This window comes from Canis aureus, chromosome 2 (assembly GCF_053574225.1).
Source record: "Canis aureus isolate CA01 chromosome 2, VMU_Caureus_v.1.0, whole genome shotgun sequence".
Lineage (NCBI taxonomy): Eukaryota > Metazoa > Chordata > Mammalia > Carnivora > Canidae > Canis > Canis aureus.
The window spans coordinates 92,544,523-92,560,804 of NC_135612.1; the positions used below are offsets into that span (position 1 = coordinate 92,544,523).

The 16,282-nt window shown below is 67.1% G+C and overlaps 1 protein-coding gene and 1 long non-coding RNA gene across 17 annotated transcripts in view; one reads left to right on the forward strand and one right to left on the reverse strand.

Moving 5' to 3' along the window:
* Positions 1 to 9,939, forward strand: part of GAK (cyclin G associated kinase) — a 55,373-nt gene extending 45,434 nt beyond the window's left edge. For 13 of the 14 annotated variants that reach the window (XM_077881768.1, XM_077881819.1, XM_077881805.1 and 10 more), the window contains 10 exons: positions 664 to 857; positions 1,919 to 2,065; positions 2,283 to 2,747; positions 3,106 to 3,279; positions 3,626 to 3,736; positions 4,716 to 4,832; positions 7,822 to 8,049; positions 8,465 to 8,613; positions 9,174 to 9,350; positions 9,444 to 9,939. In XM_077881768.1, the coding sequence (XP_077737894.1) occupies positions 664 to 857; positions 1,919 to 2,065; positions 2,283 to 2,747; positions 3,106 to 3,279; positions 3,626 to 3,736; positions 4,716 to 4,832; positions 7,822 to 8,049; positions 8,465 to 8,613; positions 9,174 to 9,350; positions 9,444 to 9,545 (1,864 nt within the window). In that variant the 3' untranslated portion in view covers positions 9,546 to 9,939. The remainder of the gene's footprint in view (positions 1 to 663; positions 858 to 1,918; positions 2,066 to 2,282; positions 2,748 to 3,105; positions 3,280 to 3,625; positions 3,737 to 4,715; positions 4,833 to 7,821; positions 8,050 to 8,464; positions 8,614 to 9,173; positions 9,351 to 9,443) is intronic. The other variant, XM_077881758.1, reaches the window with a different exon arrangement.
* Positions 4,153 to 16,194, reverse strand: LOC144303591 (uncharacterized). Of its 3 annotated transcripts, XR_013370617.1 has the most exons (6): positions 15,967 to 16,194; positions 15,113 to 15,274; positions 12,003 to 13,055; positions 11,497 to 11,784; positions 11,099 to 11,198; positions 4,153 to 10,457 (listed from the first exon to the last, which is right to left on the reverse strand). It is a non-coding gene; the product is annotated as an uncharacterized LOC144303591 (long non-coding RNA). The 3 variants fall into 3 exon arrangements; XR_013370616.1 differs by having other exon boundaries at positions 11,497 to 11,699; positions 12,003 to 15,274; XR_013370612.1 differs by having other exon boundaries at positions 12,003 to 15,274.
* Between the last annotated feature and the right edge of the window lie 88 nt (positions 16,195 to 16,282).

Below are 16,282 nucleotides of genomic sequence, written 5' to 3' on the forward strand. Positions count from 1 at the left end.
TCCTTCCAGAGCTTGGGTCACTCAGGGCCCGCTGCCCCTTTTGAAACAATAAGTCACACCCAGAGACGTTAGGTGGGCTCAAAGACCAAGGCTGGGAGCCTGCTGCCCGGCTGGGAACAGGGCTTGTCAACATGTGAGAATGTTACCAGAGATAGCTTTAGGGGACACGAGGGGAAAATACTGGAATCCCTGGAGAGGTATAGACCCCAGAATCAGCTTCAGGGACCTGGTGGCCACAGCCCCCACCGCCAGCCCCGCAGGTGGCGCCTTGGAAATGCTTGGTGCCAGGGATAAGCCAGGTGTCGTCTTGCACATGCCTTTTCCTTGTCCTGTCTCCGCTGCCGTCCCTGGCCACTCCCCTTCTGCACTGTGCCCTGGAGGCCTTGGTTTTGTGGGTACCTGTGAAGAGTTGGGGAATTTTGCCAGGGTGGACTGCGTCGTTTTATAGAAACATGCATTTAAGACCCCCGAGTGCCCGATCTAGATCCCGGGCCATGAGGGGTGAGGGCCACCAGTGCTCCTCTGCCAGAGGGGCAGCGTCCCTGCCAGTGTGCCTGCCCTGTGAGCACACCTGCCGCTTGCGCTCATTCTTCTGGTTAACGTGGGGTGACGGACTCACGAAGGTCCTTCCTAAACTAACTGGCGTCTGGCCTCCAACTGCAGGTATGACCTTGATGCGTGTGACATTCAGGAGAAATACCCAGATTTATTCCAAGTGAACGTGGAGGTGGAGGTGGAGCCCAGAGACAGGCCCAGCCGGGAGGCCCCACCCTGGGAGAGCACCAGCATGAGGGGGCTCAACCCCAAAATCCTGTTTTCCAGCCGAGAGGAGCAGCAAGACATTCTGTCTAAATTTGGTGAGATCCGTGAATTTCAGGTACACGGCAGGCGATGCTGTTCTGACATCTGCTGCCATCACCAGACACTGTCAGGGGCGAACTTGCCCCCATTCCCGTGTTGGTCACGCACAGGGCATAGGGAGGCCCAGAGCCCCCCGTGGGACCGTCCCTGACATCAGCTTTCAAGCCTCATGTGCTCGCATTTCCTGGGGTTCACACAGCATGGCTGCTCCCACCCCACCCAGGACCCTGGGTAGCCCCTGCCCTGAGGAGTCATCTGGGCCCCACTGGGAGGGTCCGGTTGGCATCTCTTGCGTGGTCAGAGGGCTCATTTTCTGGTTGCACATCTGTTTTAAATGCACCTGGAAGAAGTCAAGGCTCTGTTCTGAGCCTGCAAGGCACAGGGGGTGGAGTCTTGCTCCAGGTTGGTCATCTTCTGAGCAGTTAGGGAAAGGGGTACCAGCCACCCGTGGGGGGCAGGGCTCATGGTCCCTGGTTCTTGGTTTGCAGACTTCATGTTCTCTTACGTGAGGACAGCTGAGTGTCTGTCCATGGGGTGTGCTCATGGTCCCTGGTTCTTGGTTTGCAGACTTCATGTTCTCTTACGTGAGGACAGCTGAGTGTCTGTCCATGGGGTGTGCCTGTAGTGTGCCTGCGGGGTGTGCATGTGTGGCATGGGGAGTGCACGTGGGGTGTGCGCATGCATGGCGTGTGTGCGTGGGGTGGGCACATGCTGTGTGCCTGTACGGTGTGCCTGCGGGGTGTGTGGTGTGGGGTGTGCCTGCAGCGTGTGCCCATGTGGTGTGGGGTGTGCGCGTGGGGTGAGTCTGTGGGGTGTGCCCGTGGGGTGTGCCCGTGGGTGTGGGGTGTGCGCGTGGGGCAGCCTCCGAGCTGGCACTGGCTGCTGCTCGCAGCCTGGACACCCTGGTCGTCAGGACAGATTCCCAGTGTGGGGACCTGGGCGTGAGGCCTGCCCCTGCACCAGGCACTTTGCAGCTCAGGCCGGGGCCCCCTTGCTGGCTGCTGCGGGCGGTGCGGCAGCCTGGGCTGGGCTTCTGACATGGCCTTCTCCTCGGCAGGGAAGCCGGAGCTCCCCAGGCAGCCCGGCTCCACCGCTCAGTACGACGCCGAGGCAGGGTCCCTGGACGCAGAGCCCACAGAGTCTGATTCACCACAGAGCAGCGGCACTGACACCAGCCACTTCCTCCACACGCTGGATTGGCACGGTGGGTGTGGGCACCTCTGGGGATCTTGCTCTGGGAGCAGCTGCCACAGCCATTCAGGCCGGGACGGCATCTGTGGGAAGTGCTGGCTGCCGAGGCTCACCTGCGTGTCGTCGCCCCTTGGGCCTGAACGCCTCCACCCTGCTCGGCCGTTTAGATCCTCCGCTCTGGGGCTTCCAACGTCGCCTCACCCCGCTGTCCTGTTTGCTGTGCTTTTCAGAGGAGAAAGATACAGAGACGAGTCCAGAAAGTCACTTTGCCAAGGAGAACCTATCAACCCTGGCCGAGGATGCAGGTGGGAGTGAGCCTTCGGACGAGGAAGCAGCCACACCATCCACCGAGAGCAGGGATGCTGCGGATGAGGACACACCAGGGCCAGCGGCGAGGCTGCCAGAGCGAGATTTGATTTTTGATGGGGCCACGCCGGCCACACCGCAGGAGCCCACACGGCAGGAGGACAGTGTCGACCTCCTAGGGCTGCATGCCGAGGCTGGGCTGGCCCCCCCTGTGCAGGCCAGTGGGGCAGCCCCCAGCACCGCCGACCTGCTCAGCCGCCTCCTGGGGGGCCCTGACGCTGCTCCGGAGGTGCCCCCGGGTGACCTGCTGGGTGGAGAGGCTCCCCTCCTCTTCGCAAGCCCAGCCCCCTCCTCGAGCGCACAGAGCCCGCCCCGCGAGGGGCCAGCTGGTACGTTAGTCCGTCCAGTGTCCAGCGGGGCGAGCGGTGGTGTGGCCTTGCTGTCAGGGTTCCCCGGGAGGGTCTGCTGAGGACAGTCGGGGTGGGGTCAGCCTGGCCCCTCGGCCACCCTCACCCGCTGGAGGCGCAGCCCAGCCCGGCGTGCTGGAGGAGGCTACTACTCTGCAGGGCGGGCTCCCGAGGCCCCTCCCGCCCCAGGAGCTGCCACCCCGTCCCTCCTGGGCGGCCTCTGCCTGCACCGGGTCTGAGAGGCCCTGGCGCCGGCGGGCCCTGCTCGCTTGGCAGCTGATGCTGTCGGGAGACGCCTAGCAGAGCCTCACCTCCCCGCTTGTTGGGTGTCCTCCTGCAGCCGACCCCTTTGACCCTCTCCTGCTGCCATCTGGGCCCAACACCCAGCCGTGCTCCCAGCCTGACCTGTTCGGTGAATTTCTTCATTCGGAATCTCCTGCCGCCGCGCCTGCGTCCTTCCCGTCTACCCACAGCGCCCCACCGCCCGCCTGCAGCACCGACTTCCTGCACCTGGGTAAGCCTCCTGCAGTGGGCTCAGCGTCTGCCCTGGGCACTCCGCTGGGTTTCAGGAGGGCAGAAGGAGGTTTCTGGGGACACTGGCACGCAGCCTCGATCCGTGTGGCTGGCCTCGGCGTGGGGAGCTCTTAGACGTGTGGACGGTTGTTGCTTTATGAACAGCGGCTCTCTTTGCTGCCGCCCTCTTCAGTTGGTCCGTTCAGTGGTCACGTGACACACCCTCGGGCCCCTGGGGGCAAAGGGAGTGGATCAGTGTGGTCGGAGCGCAGTGTAGCCCCTGGGGGCAGCGGGTGCCCTCCCAGCTTCCCACAGAGGACACCCAGGCAGTGCTGCTGTCTTTGCAGGAGATCTACCAGCAGAGCCTGGCAAGATGACGGCCTCCACCAGCCACCCGGATCTGCTGGGGGGGTGGGAGGCCTGGGCCGAGGCGCCGGCCCCCGCAGCTGCTGCAGAAGGTACGAGCCCAGCCCCGTGGAGGCGGGTTCTCGAGCAGGCCTCTGCCAGGGCCTGGCGCGCGTGCGTGTGTGTGTCATGTGTGACATGCCAGGGATCCCACTGCCGGAGGAGTGTGGGCTGCGAGGGGTCCCCTGTCCTGTGGTTCGTCTGTGCCACGGCTGGGTCTCAGGGCCAGGCCCTTCCTTCCCCCCTTGGGAGCGCCCCGGGAGGGAGTGCCGTGGAAGGCCTGTGCGCCGTGTGCCCCGGGGTACTGCTCTCGGACGTGTTTGCCCGGGGGCAGCCCCCAGCCTGAGGCTCTCCCCAGGGCCCAACGCTGACGTACAGATACTGTCTTTTCATTTGCATTTTTTCAGGAGGAATGAGGTCAGCTGTTATTTTGCGTGTTTTTAGTTACTTGTATTTTTTTACAGAGGGAGTTCAGTTTTTTTAAAGGTGTTACTTGTGTGTATTTTTTAGTGGGAGGGGCAGACAGAGAGGGGGAGAGAGTCTCCAGCAGACCCCCCTGAGCTCAGGGCCGGGTGTGGGGCTCAATCTCATGACCCTGAGATCACAACCTGAGTCGAGACCAAGGGTCGCACGCTTAACCGCCTGAGCCACCGGACACCCTTGGGATTTAGCGGTTTCTAGTTAACTTCTAAGAGCTCTCTATGTAGCAAGAGCCACCGCGTGTAAGGCCTGTGTGAGGTCATCGTGGGCCGTGTGGTGGTGACTCGCACAGATGCTACGGTGTCTTACGTGGAGGCTACTCTGCAGCTCACGCCCTCATGAGGAATGTGCTGAAGCCCGCGTGCACTCCACCCGGGTGTGGGGACGTGGGACTCCAGGGTCAGGGCGACGTGAACCGACAGGCTGGCTGCCGGAAGGAGGCGTCCCAGGCTGGCGTGCGGCTGCGTCTAGGGCTGCCGTGGGCACAGACAGTAGCCGATGCGGCCTCAGGAGCCCCCGGCGCGCCTTCTCATACCCTCTGCGCTTCTCCAGGTCCCTTCTTCTCTGCAGGAGGCCAGCCTGCCGCCCCCAGTGCCCCCGGGAGCTGGACCAAGTCTCAGAGCCTGGACCCGTTTGCTGACCTCGGTGACCTCAGTTCTGGCCTCCAAGGTGATGTGCAGGACCCACCGGGTGGCAGGAGGGTGCAGTCTGTCTGGCCCTGGCCCCCTTGTGGGGGCTTGAGAGCCACGCCAATGCTGGGTGGCGTCAGGCGCATGTGGGCCACCTGGAGAGCGGGGACTTCATGTGGTGGCAGGATGGACGAGATGGCCCCACCCCAGAGCCTGTGCCTGCTGCCCTTGGCCTCGACCCTCCTGGGGACATATCCTTGGGGTGCCTCTGGCTCCTGGGGACGCACGTGGGGCATCAAGACCATGAGTATCTGAGCGGGTTCTTGTCCCTTGGCACTCAGCGGGCAGGTGGACGTCCAGGCTAGAGACATCTGCTGGGAAGGCAAATTGCTCGGGGCGGGTGGCGGTGCTCCCCGGGGCTTCATGGCTGCTCCCCGCAGCCCCTCATGGTGCCCAGGAGCCTTCGGGTTGGTGTGGAGATGGACCTTCCTCGGTGTGGGTCTGTAGGGCCCCCTCCCCTCCTCCCCCAACACTGGGGCTAGTTCTGCATCCATCTGGGTGAGCCCCTGGGGCTTGGTCTCTCAGTAGTTTCCATCTTGGTACATTCCTGGCGCTTCAGGCTGCGTCGTCTCTCTGAGGGCGTTCCTGGGAGTTTGGGTTTTCCTGTGGCCTGTGTGTGTCCACTCGCACCAGGGGTAGGCTGCCCAGAGCCTCCTGTTGGCCTCGGGTCCTGCTGGGGGGCACAGGACCTTTCAGGTCCTGAGTGACCCATCCTTGGGATGGAGTCCGGCCCTCGGCTTCACAGGGGCCCCAGACCCTCTGTCACATGGCCTTGGGGTCCTGGGAAAGCTGACGGGCAGGAAGGAGAAACAGACTCCAGTAGCAGACGTCAGAGCCCTCGACAGGTGATGGAGCAGCACGTGAGGTTGGCGCAGCGCTGGAGTTGCTGGATGCGATCACGGCTGGCGGGTCCCCATGGCGGTCCCGGCCCTTCTCCCAGGCACTCTGGGCCTTCGTCGAGACTGCATGGACTGGGAATCAGGAACAGTAGGGTCACCGTTAGTCTTCATGTGCTTCGAATTCAGCACCAAGTGGGTTATTCAGGAGACAGAACGGCGCGCTGAACCAGGCGCACGCGGCCGTCTCGTCAGCATTGGGAGCCCTCCCCTTGGAGTGTCTGAAAAGATGGCAAAACTCAAAGCAAACGGAAGGAAATAATGAAGAGTCAAAACACATGAAATAGAAAACCGGTGAAACAAAACGTGGTTCTTTGAAAAGAAAAACTCAAAAATCCGTAAAACTGGCAGAGCTCCACCAGGACAGATTGAAAGGGACGATCGCACAAGGACACGGGGACGTCCCTGAAGGCACAGAGGCAGTGGACCCTGAGGTCTGGCACCCGTCGGCCAGCACGGGGCCCGGTGTGGAGCGTCCCCGCCGCCACGAAGGAGAGGAACGCGCACTTGAAGGTCTCCCAAAGAGGGAGGCCCCGGTCCTGGGGGGGCTTCGTTGGAGAATCCTACCAGGTGTGGAAAGAACGGACGCCAGTGCCCACAGCGTCTCCCAGGTGAGTTCAGGAAGCTCGTGTACCCTGGTACCCGACCGGAGTCCGTCAGGGACGTGCGGGCCCGTGCTCTTGTGTGGACGCGCACTCAGCACCACCCGCCAGGAGACCGTCCTCAGACACCACACCCCGCGGGTCTGTTCCAGAATGAGCCTGCTTCCCGGCCAGCGGGCGCAGTCAGCGGCACAGTCAGCAGCCCCGCCAGCCGCGTAGGGAAGGGCTGTTGGTGGAAGGCACCGGGACTGGAGTGTGGGGCGCAGGCGCCAACCCGGTGAGGACGGTGCGGGTCTGCAGGTTCAGCGCGGTCCCTGCGGGCAAGACCAGGACAAGCTCATGGTCGTGTTCTCTTGGGAAGAGAACCCCGAGTGGCTGAGACGGTTCTGTGCGGGGAGAGGAGCGTGGGGGCCGCAGCCCCTGCCTGGGGCTCACCCTGTGGCTGCTGAAACCTGCACCTCCTGCTGTCGGAGCCGAATGGCCGCGGATGGGCCGTTGCAGGTGGGAAAGTGACCTCGCCCTGACCCTCCGGCCTCACATGGCCACGGCTCAGCGGCAGTCCTAGACTGAAGCCCACGCAGGGAGACCCGTAGCAGCCCCTGGAGCTGTGGCCACGGCCACCTCGACCACGATCCACCGCGCACAAGACGGGGACACGCTGTGGGGTGGGAAGAACGTTTCCGAGCTCCGCATCCGACAGCGCAGACAGTATGTGAGCACGGGGGTGGGTGAAAAGCCGTCCTCTTGGAACATGGGACAGGGTGCTGGGCACCCAGCGCTGGGGCTACGTGGTGAGGGCTACCCGGGGCGGGGCGGGGCCTCCGTGGAAGCATGGCAGCCCCGAGTGCTGGCGGGAACGTGAAATGGCACGGCCACTCGGCCACTGAGCGGCCAGTTCTAGTGGAAATCCTCGTACAGTGACCGTGTATCTCGGAGAAGCGGCCAGGATCTGTGCCTGCCCAGGACCGGAAGCAGCCCGAGTCCTCCCAGCCTGTGTGGACGCGGCAGTAAAAAGGAGCAGGTCCTGAGAGAAGCAGCAGCCACAAAGCTTACCCACTCTGATCCCGTTTCTAGAACATTCTTGAATGGAGAATGCTGGAGAGGGGGCACCCGAGTGTCCTGACGCGGTGCTTCGGTGAACTTGTGCACGTGACCGTGTGCACACACCACCAGCCTGGTGCTGGCAGGGCTGTGAGCCGGGCCTGGGCCCCGGAGGCGGTCGTGTGGCTCACTGAGCGTCTGCCTCATGATAAACAGTGGAAGAAGCAGCCGGGCATTCTGGGGGTGCGGGGGCCGTGTGCCTGCCCTTGTCCGCATGTGCGCACCTGCCGGCCCCTGCCCCCGGGGCGGCCGCCCGTCCTGGTGTCTGACACGCGTGTGGTCCGGGGCCTGGGCCTTGTCTGCAGCAGCTCCCCAGGACGCGGCAGCTGTCGGGCGTTCTGGCGCTAACCTCTGCGAACTGTCTCCCCAGGCTCACCGGCTGGATTTGCTCCAGGGGCTTTTGGCGCCAAGACGGCCCCCCCTCCCACGGGCGGCAGCTCCTGGCAGCAGACGGGTCGGCCCCCGGCCCAGGGCACCCCGTGGCCCCCCCAGGCCAAGCCGCCCCCCAAGGCCTGTCCGCAGCCAAGGCCTAACTATGCTGCCAACGTGAGCGTGATTGGCGGCCGAGAGGAGAGAGGGGTCCGGGCCCCCAGCTTCGGTGAGTCCTGTCTCCTGGGCACGGTGTGTCCATGGCACCATCCTGCCCATTTGTCCAGCGAACGGCCCGCCCTGGGCAAGTGTCCAGTGCGGCCCGGTCTGTGTTCGCCTGGCGGGGCTCCCTGGGGTGCACTCGTGTCTGTGGTCAGGGGCTGCGGCCGTGTTTGTCACGGGGATGCCACACGTGGGTAGACCCCCGGAGGTGATGGACGCAGCCGTCCTTGGCTCCCAGGGGCGGTTGGGCTGGAAACAGGTCGGCCGGCTGGGGGCCGTGTGCGCATGGGGCCTGCCTCCGGCCTCCCGTTAGCGAGGTGCGCAGCGTCCTGCAGCCCCTCGCTGTGCGGGCAGGTCTCGCCGTGTGCACCGTGGGCGGGGCCCCACCCCGTGTCCGTGGCCAAGCCTACACTCTCCCCCAGGCCAGAAGCCGAGAGTGTCCGAGAGCGACTTTGAGGACCTGCTGTCCCACCAGGGCTTCTCGTCCAAGGCTGACCGGAAGGGGCCAAGGACCATGGCTGAGATGCGGCGGCAGGAGCAGGCGAGGGACGCAGACCCGCTGAAGCTGAAGGTGAGGCTGGGCGGGCACCGGCTCTGGGGTGGGGGCTCCTGCACACGCGATGGCCAGCAGCCCCCCGTGCGGCACCCAATCCCGGATGCCACGGGGTCTTGGTCCTGCATGCGGGCTGTGGTCGCCTCCCTCCTTTCTCAGCTGCATATGGGGTGATGGCCGAGTGCCGCAGCCATCTACACTCGCCAGACGTGACCCTGTTGAGGGTGACTGGCCTCCTCTGTCCAGGGGTCGGGGGGTCCTCCCTGCAAGTGGCTGTGGCCTCGTGGGTCATGTGACTGCCCACGTCCTGGGAGTCCTGTGGGGGAGCGGGGGCAGGCTGTCTCAGAACGACCCGCTGGCAGTGAGGGCCACTGTGGTGTGTGGCCTGGCCCAGGGGGGTGCCCGGGCGGGATCAACACAGAAACTGGGCGTCGGGTGCGTGCCTAGGCTGAGTGTCTCGCGGTCAGAGCCTTGCTCTGCACAGTGGGTGGTGCGTGGAGCCGTCGGCACGATGCCCGCTGCTTGTGGGCAGGGGGCCGAGGCCCGGTCTGCCGTCTGAGCACCCGTGCGTCCCACAGCTCCTGGAGTGGACAGAGGGCAAGGAGAGGAACATCCGCGCGCTGCTGTCGACCCTGCACACCGTGCTGTGGGACGGCGAGAGCCGCTGGGCCCCCGTGGGCATGGCCGACCTGGTGACCCCCGGGCAGGTGAAGAAGCAGTACCGCCGCGCCGTGCTGGTGGTGCACCCGGACAAGGTGAGCACGGGGCGGGCGGGGCGGGGCGGGGTCTGGGCTGGGGTGCTGCCGGCAGCGAGTCTGAGGCCTCCGCACCCCTGGTCCGGCCCCCAGGCCGCAGGGCAGCCCTACGAGCAGTACGCCAAGATGATCTTCATGGAGCTGAACGACGCGTGGGCCGAGTTTGAGAGCCAGGGCTCCCGGCCGCTCTTCTGAGCCGTCGCGGTCGAGGCTGCGCGTGTGGCTCATGGAGCCGGAAGCTGCTGAGCTCAACCTCGAAGGTCCTGTCCGCGGCCGTCACGGCGTGGGCTGGTGTGGCCACCCCGGATCGCTGTGCTCCGCCCTCGGGTTGGGAACAGACGCCGCTCCCCGGCACGAGAAGAAAAAGCATTCCAAAGCCTCTGAGTTTCCTTTTCTTTTTCTGGTCCCAAAGGAAACGTGTTGATTACGTCCCCCCGTAACTGTCACGGTTTGTGGTTCATGTCAGTCTGTCCAGCGGCCGTCGCCTCGAGAGCGTGTCTGCTCGGCTGCCCCGAGCCCCGTGCGCGACCGCTCCCTGTGTGTGATCAGCCTGCGACCGCCTGTACATAATTAAACTATTTTCTGATGACGCTTGTCTTGGCGCCGTGTGACCCCCTCTGTGCAGTGGTGCCACCGTCGGGCTGCTCTCAGCCCCGACCACGGAAGGCAGCGCGGGAGCCCTGCCTGGAGAGCTGCGGATTCGGGCCCCTCTGGGCCGCGGGGTCTGGGGGTCGGCCCTCCCCGCGAGCACTGGACGGGCCCCACAGTCCCTGCATGTGGCCAGAACGGACGCCCCAGCGCTGGCCGTGTCCCCGCGCCCCACCCGGCCACGTCCTCGTGGCGGGGCGGACACAGGCCCTTCGGAAGCCGTTGCTGAGAACGTCCGCGGCACCTGATGAGAAGCCCGTTGAAGCCAGTGCCCGTGCCCGCGTGGTCACTGCGCGTAGGCTTGGGCAGGGGGCACACGTCGGCCCGAAGCTTTGGTCAGAAGTGACTTCACAAGGTCCTGGGGTCGTCCTGGTCGGTCCTGCCCTGAGGCTGATGTGGGTCAGCGCGGCAGGCCTCTGAGAGCTCGTGTGCACCCTGGTTGCTGGGTCCAGGGTGGTGCTGGAAAGGATCCAGAAGATTCTGGACACATCGGGGGGTGTGGACGCCCAGTCCCGCCACCTGCCTCCTGGGTGGGATTGGGTCACAGGTGAGTTAGGCCTGAGTGCGAGCCTGCAGACACCGCAGAGGAGCACGGGGCTGCCGGGAGCCCAGCCCTGGACCTGGACACCCCGACCTGCACTCAGACCCCACTTGCCTGTGTGCACCCGTGCAGGTGTGCAGGCGGGCGGGCGGCCCAGGGCTCATGAGGACGGGCTCTGGCCTCCGCCCTGCAGTCCCTCGGGGGTCTCGTGGCGGCAGGATGCTGGGTGGGACCCCGCCTGCCCCTGGCCCCCAGGCCTGGTCCCTCCGCGCCCTCCCGGCCCCGGCAGCTCTGAGCCTGGAGCGCCGCGCCGTCTGTCCTTGCAGAGGTGATGGCTCCCACGGGGCACCGGGCGTGGAGTCCCTGGGTTGTGACGCCCTCACAGCTATTTTTAGCCTCCGGCTCTTTAACAAATAATGAGCAGCCTAAATAGCTTCAGAGATTCTGCATCAAAGCCGCTCTGGACCCGGCGCCAGGCCAGACTCGCCAGGACCCCTCCCGAGCCCTGGCCGCCCCGCCTCCACCCCCCCCCCCGCCCCCGTAGTTTGCCCTAATTTACTATCTTGGGGTGACCTTCAGAGGTTCCCGCCGTCCAGCCCACAGAGCTCCTAGCCTGTGCACCCGGCATGGGGGCTGCTCTGTGTCCTGCAGGGCCCGACCTGGGGGTGATAAGGACGGTCAGGGGCCAGGGGCGATTCCTGGATGCCACCGCGGTCCCTGTCTGTACGTGGACTCGGGTCAGGGACCAGCCCAGGACCCCATGCCCGCCCCAGGTCTGCAGGGGATGCCTCTCCCGTGACAGCAACCTCAGGGCCCTGGGGACGCTGCCCCGCTGGGGGTGTGTCCTCCTCCCCCCTCCCCCCACCCTGACAGCGGGCGCCACCCGGTCTCTCGGGGCCCGGCCTTGCTTGGCGGTTGTCTTTGTGCCTGGTGACGCGCCCTCCTTCCTGCCAGCACCTGTGTCTGCGGCTCCTGCAGGACGGACAGTCTGAGATCCGAGTCTCCACGCGGGGCCCACGGGCTGGGCGTGGCCACGGGCAGCAGGACTGTGTCCTCGGTCCCAGGCATGAGGCAGCCTCGCCGCCCGGCTGGCTCGGGCGGAGGCCGGGGCGCTTGATCTCAGGGCTGTGAGCTCAAGCCCCACTCGGGTGTGGAGATGACTTTTAAAAGAATAAAATCCTTAAAACAACCAGCCTTCGGTTCTGTTTCCGCCTGATTCCTGGCAGGTGCTCGTTGCGGGAAATACTTAGGTGCGAGTACAGTGACTCAGTGATTACGGGGCGCCAGCGCCGCAGGGCTGGGGGTTCCCACCTACCCCTGGCTCTGCCCTCATCCCCGTGCCCCCAGGGTGGAGCCCTCCCTGCCCTCCTGGGCCCCCAGCCCATTGCCTGCAGCCTGTCAGGTCGCCCCCGACGCCCGCGCTGCCGGGAGGGCAGGGCACACGGAGGGACACAGGCTCTTACCCGAGGCTGGGCGCGCCCCCCGGGGCGTGAGGGAGGCCTGGACGGGGAGGAAATCCTGCTGCCTGGCACCTGGCCTGCCCACTCATGCTGGACGGGCGGGGCGGGGGCCCCCGAGGAGGCCCGACGCGTGGCCACAGCCAAGCTCCAGCTGCGCGGGAGCCGCAGGCAGGCTTCTCAACTGGCCATGGAGCGCGCTGTTCCTCCCGCGGCTCGGGGCGGAGCACGGTGGCGCCGGGTGGGACGCAGGCTCCGGGGTGGGGGCAGGAGTCCCACGGCCCACCCCAAGCCCACGGCTGTCTCCGAGGCTGATCCGCACTGTCCGCGAATGGTTAGGACCCATGAAGCCGTCGTCGGGACCAACGGCAGCATCGGGAGTCGGGCTGCCTGCCTCGGTGGCCGCCGTGAGGGCCCCCACCCGGGATGTGGCCCGCATTCCTGCCCTGCCCCGTGTTCAGGTCTTTGGCTGTGACCGCTGGAGCGCTGTGCCAGCCCCAGAGGGGTGCCAGCCTCCCCGCGGCCCCGTACGCCCCGCAGGTCTGGGCCCGGGCTTCTTGCCAGGTGCACGCAGCTCACCATCCTGCGCCGTCCCCTCGCTCAGCGCTCGCCTTGTGGCCGCCGCGTGAGGGCCGCACGGAGGGCTGCCCGGGCCCCAGGCTGCAGGTCTGTGTCGCTGCCCCGGGACAGCAGGAGGCCTTGGGGCAGCGGAGGCCGGGGGCCACGGACTCAGCTGGAAGCCCCCACCCAGCCCTGGGCAAGCCCTTCGGGGGAGGGAGGGGCACCCAGCTGTGCCCCCCCACCCGCCTCTGTCCCCAGGGTGGCCCCGCACGCCTTCAGCCTCAGCTGGACCGCCTGCCTGGGTGTCGGGGTCCTTGCCCGCAGGGGCCTCTGCAGGCGGGCTCCAGTTCCGCCCGGCCCCGTGGCCAGGAGCAGCGCTCACCCCCGTGTCCTGGCGGGCCTGACCCCCGCACCGTCTGCCCGGGAGTCACTGTGCTGGCGAGGGGCCTCTGGGGTGTTGAGGGCACAGGATCCGGGTGGGGATCGGCCCATGGGTGCCTGTCCACAAGGGCTGAGGTCAGCGTCTGCCCCATCCCCTCCTCGTACCCCCGGCCCCCGGGCACCTCTGCGAGCCCCACATCCCAGCTCCAGGCTCACCTGCCAGGAGCCAGAGCTGCAGGGGCCCCACCCTCGGTCAGGAAATGCCAACCGTCCCTGTGCCGGCTCTACAGGCCGTCCTCCCCGGCAGCAAACCCTGGCCGGGCCCCACGCCGGCCCCCCCCCCCGGCTGCCCCAGGGGAACAGGCTGCGCCCCGTCCCTCAGGCTGAGGACGCACACGTCTCCACAGGTCACAGCGGCCAAGCAGCACATCCCCACCCACACCGGGCCCCTGGCCGGCCCTGTCCAGGCACATTGCATGGCCGCCACCTGGCCTCTGCCCTGCTGGGTGCTGCGTCCCTGCCCAGGAGCTGGAGAGGAGGGCCGGGGGGTGATGACGTGGCAGGTGCAGAAGGCGCCAGGCAGGGGGACACGGCGCGTGCACTGTGGGGCCTGCTCCGGTCGCCCACCGCGATGCGGAGGGCTGGACTGGGGGCCTCTTGGCTCACCTGGGGAGAGGCTGTGAACTGGGGGAGGGCACAGAGCCCGGCCAGGCAGGGGCAGTGCCAGGGCAGCTGAGGGGCCCCAGGGGGCAGTCCCGCCCGTGGAGGTCACGCACCTGGTGGAGTCCAAGGGCTGAGCCCGGCCTCGGGAGGGGCTGCAGGGTGTGGTGCGGAGCGGGACCTGTTATAGGGGCCTGCTGGGCTTGCTGGAGGGCGGAGGGGGCCTCTGGGGCACAGAGTGACTGGGACGGGGGGCAGCACATCCTGGGCGACCATTCGCGGAGCCAGGACAGGGGTCTGCAGCCCGGTGGGGGTCACGTGGTCATGTGACGGGTTCCAGGGAGGGGCCACTGGTCAGAGAGCGGAACCCAGCGTCCCCGGCGGGCACCTGTGTGGAGGTCACCCCCAAACTGGGGGATGCGACCAGATGCCCCCCGAGGCCTAGAGATGCCCCAGCCTGGATGTTCCTGTCGTGGGGGCCGCCCTCCTGGTGACTGTGAGACACGGGGTCCCCTGTCGGTGGGGGCAGGGCACCCGTGGAAAGTGCATGTCATCGCCAGACCCCGGCGGGGCGCAGTGTGGCCCAGCACGCGGGGTGGGGCCGGGTCTGAGCAGCGCAGCACCGCCCGCCCGGTTCCCGGAGCCCCAGGGACGCGCTCCCAGCGGCTGCCCCACGGCCAGCGCGGCCCAGGGAGCGGGGAAGTGGCCATGGTGTCGGGAGGCACACGAGGCCCTGATGAGTGACACCCGCCGTGCCACTTCGCCTCCACGACTCCTGCCACGACCTCCCAAGGCCTCACGGGGTCCAACAGCAGGGGGACCCCAGCATCCACTTGCATTTGAAGTTTCTGGGCAATCCCCGGTGCACCGAAGTCCGTCCCAGCCCCCCGGGGGTCCACGCCCCTGGCAGGCCCCACCCCAACGCCAAAGGCCGACTGGCGGAACGCCTGTGGGAGCCGGAGCAGGACGTGCCCTGCGGCGCGGGGGCCAGATGGGACTGGCAGGGGCTGGGCCTCCCTGGAGGGAGCTAAGGGGCACCCCGGGGGGCCTCCAGGAGGGGCCTCCGGGAGGCTGAGCTCAGCGGCCTCTGCCATCTGCAGGACTGCGTGGGGGCGCAGAGGGGACTCTGGATGCCCGGGGCCTGCAACCCAGCATCATATGGTCTTCGTGCCTTGGATCGGGGTTCCCGGCCTGGAGGGCCATCCCTGGAGCAGGTGGAGGGCCCAGCTAGGGCGCCCCCCACGCCCCGCACGCTGCATGGCCCCTCCCTTCCGCTTCCTGGAACCCTTCTCTGTACCCCGACCCAGGACACACCCTGGGACTGTGGCCTCCTCTGGGTGCCTCTGAACTCACAGCCGGGTCTCCCCCAGCTACTCGCTCCTGCCTCCCCGTGGCTGCTGCAGGTCTTCCAGGCCCTGACGGCGACACAACTACCAAGGCAGCATTGCCCCCCCCACCCCCCACCCCGTCCACAGAGGCAGACCCGGCAGGTGGGTGGTGTGCAGCTGTGTCACCTCACGTCCTGGCCACCTGCCCAGAGCTGGCCCTCCCTGGGCTGCCCAGCTGCCCGGCCTCCCTGTCCTGGTGCGGGGCACCAGTCACTCTGATCTGGGACTGTCACTGGCCTTGTCTGTTTCCACTGGGAGAGTCGGAGACCTGGTCCGGGGCCTGGGCACCTGTGAGAACGGATGGGAGTCTCCGTGTGGGCGGTGAGTGCAGGACAGGCAAGGACAGGGCCAGAGAAGGCGACCGCATACAGGGATGGGGGGGTTTGGGGGCCGGGCAGCACCCCGGGACCCCGGGCTCAGGGCTCTGTGTGTGGCGCTCAGCCAGCCCCAGACTGTGGAGTCAGTGGGGCTGTGGGGTCCCCACTGAGCTGGGGGCCTCTGTGTTCCTCCCTCCTATGAGCCTGTGCCGCCCTGACACTGCCCTAGGGTCAGCTGGGTGTTGCCCTGCAGGTGGCTCATGAAGGTCCCGGGGTCCTGGGTCATGGGGCCTGCTCTGGACTCAGCTGAGGTCACCGCTCCGTGTGTTGCACCCCCAGGCCCATTGGTGGCAGGGGTGGAGGGGAGAGCCTGGAGCGGGGAGCAGCGACTTCTCTGCTTCCTGGGCGGACTGCTCCCTCCAGCATCCACACCCAGGTTGGGGGGCACCGGAAGGGCCAAGGCTGAGCAGACCCTCAAGGCCCTCGCACACCTGGAACAGCTGAGCACAGAACACCTGTCCCCAGACGCGCTTGAGGCGGGGGCTCTAACCGGTGTCTGGAGAAGGGGGCAGTGATGCGATGGGACCACGGGGGTCAGCCGGGGCAGGCAGCTCAGGGGCTCGGTGCAGCCCTCGGCTCCCCTTTGGGCAGCACCTCCCTCACCCGCTGGCCCAGATCCGCGGGGCAGGACCCGTCAGCAGGACAAGCGAGGATGTGGGGGCCGGAACCGGGGCCTGGGATCCAGGGAGGCTGCAGCCAGGCCGGTGTGTCCTGGGAGGTGCGTCCCGGGGCCGGCGCGGCCGGCGGGGGCGGCTCTGGCCGTTGGCCTCGACCTTGCGGCGACCCTGCGCTCCCCGCAGTGCGGCTCGGCGGCGGGGAAATCCCGGAGGCCGGGGGAGGGGGCGGCGGGGGCGGGGCCGCGGGGCGGAGCGTCCGCAGCGACCTTCAGGCGTCCCTGCCCCGCGGGGGCCGCCGCCCT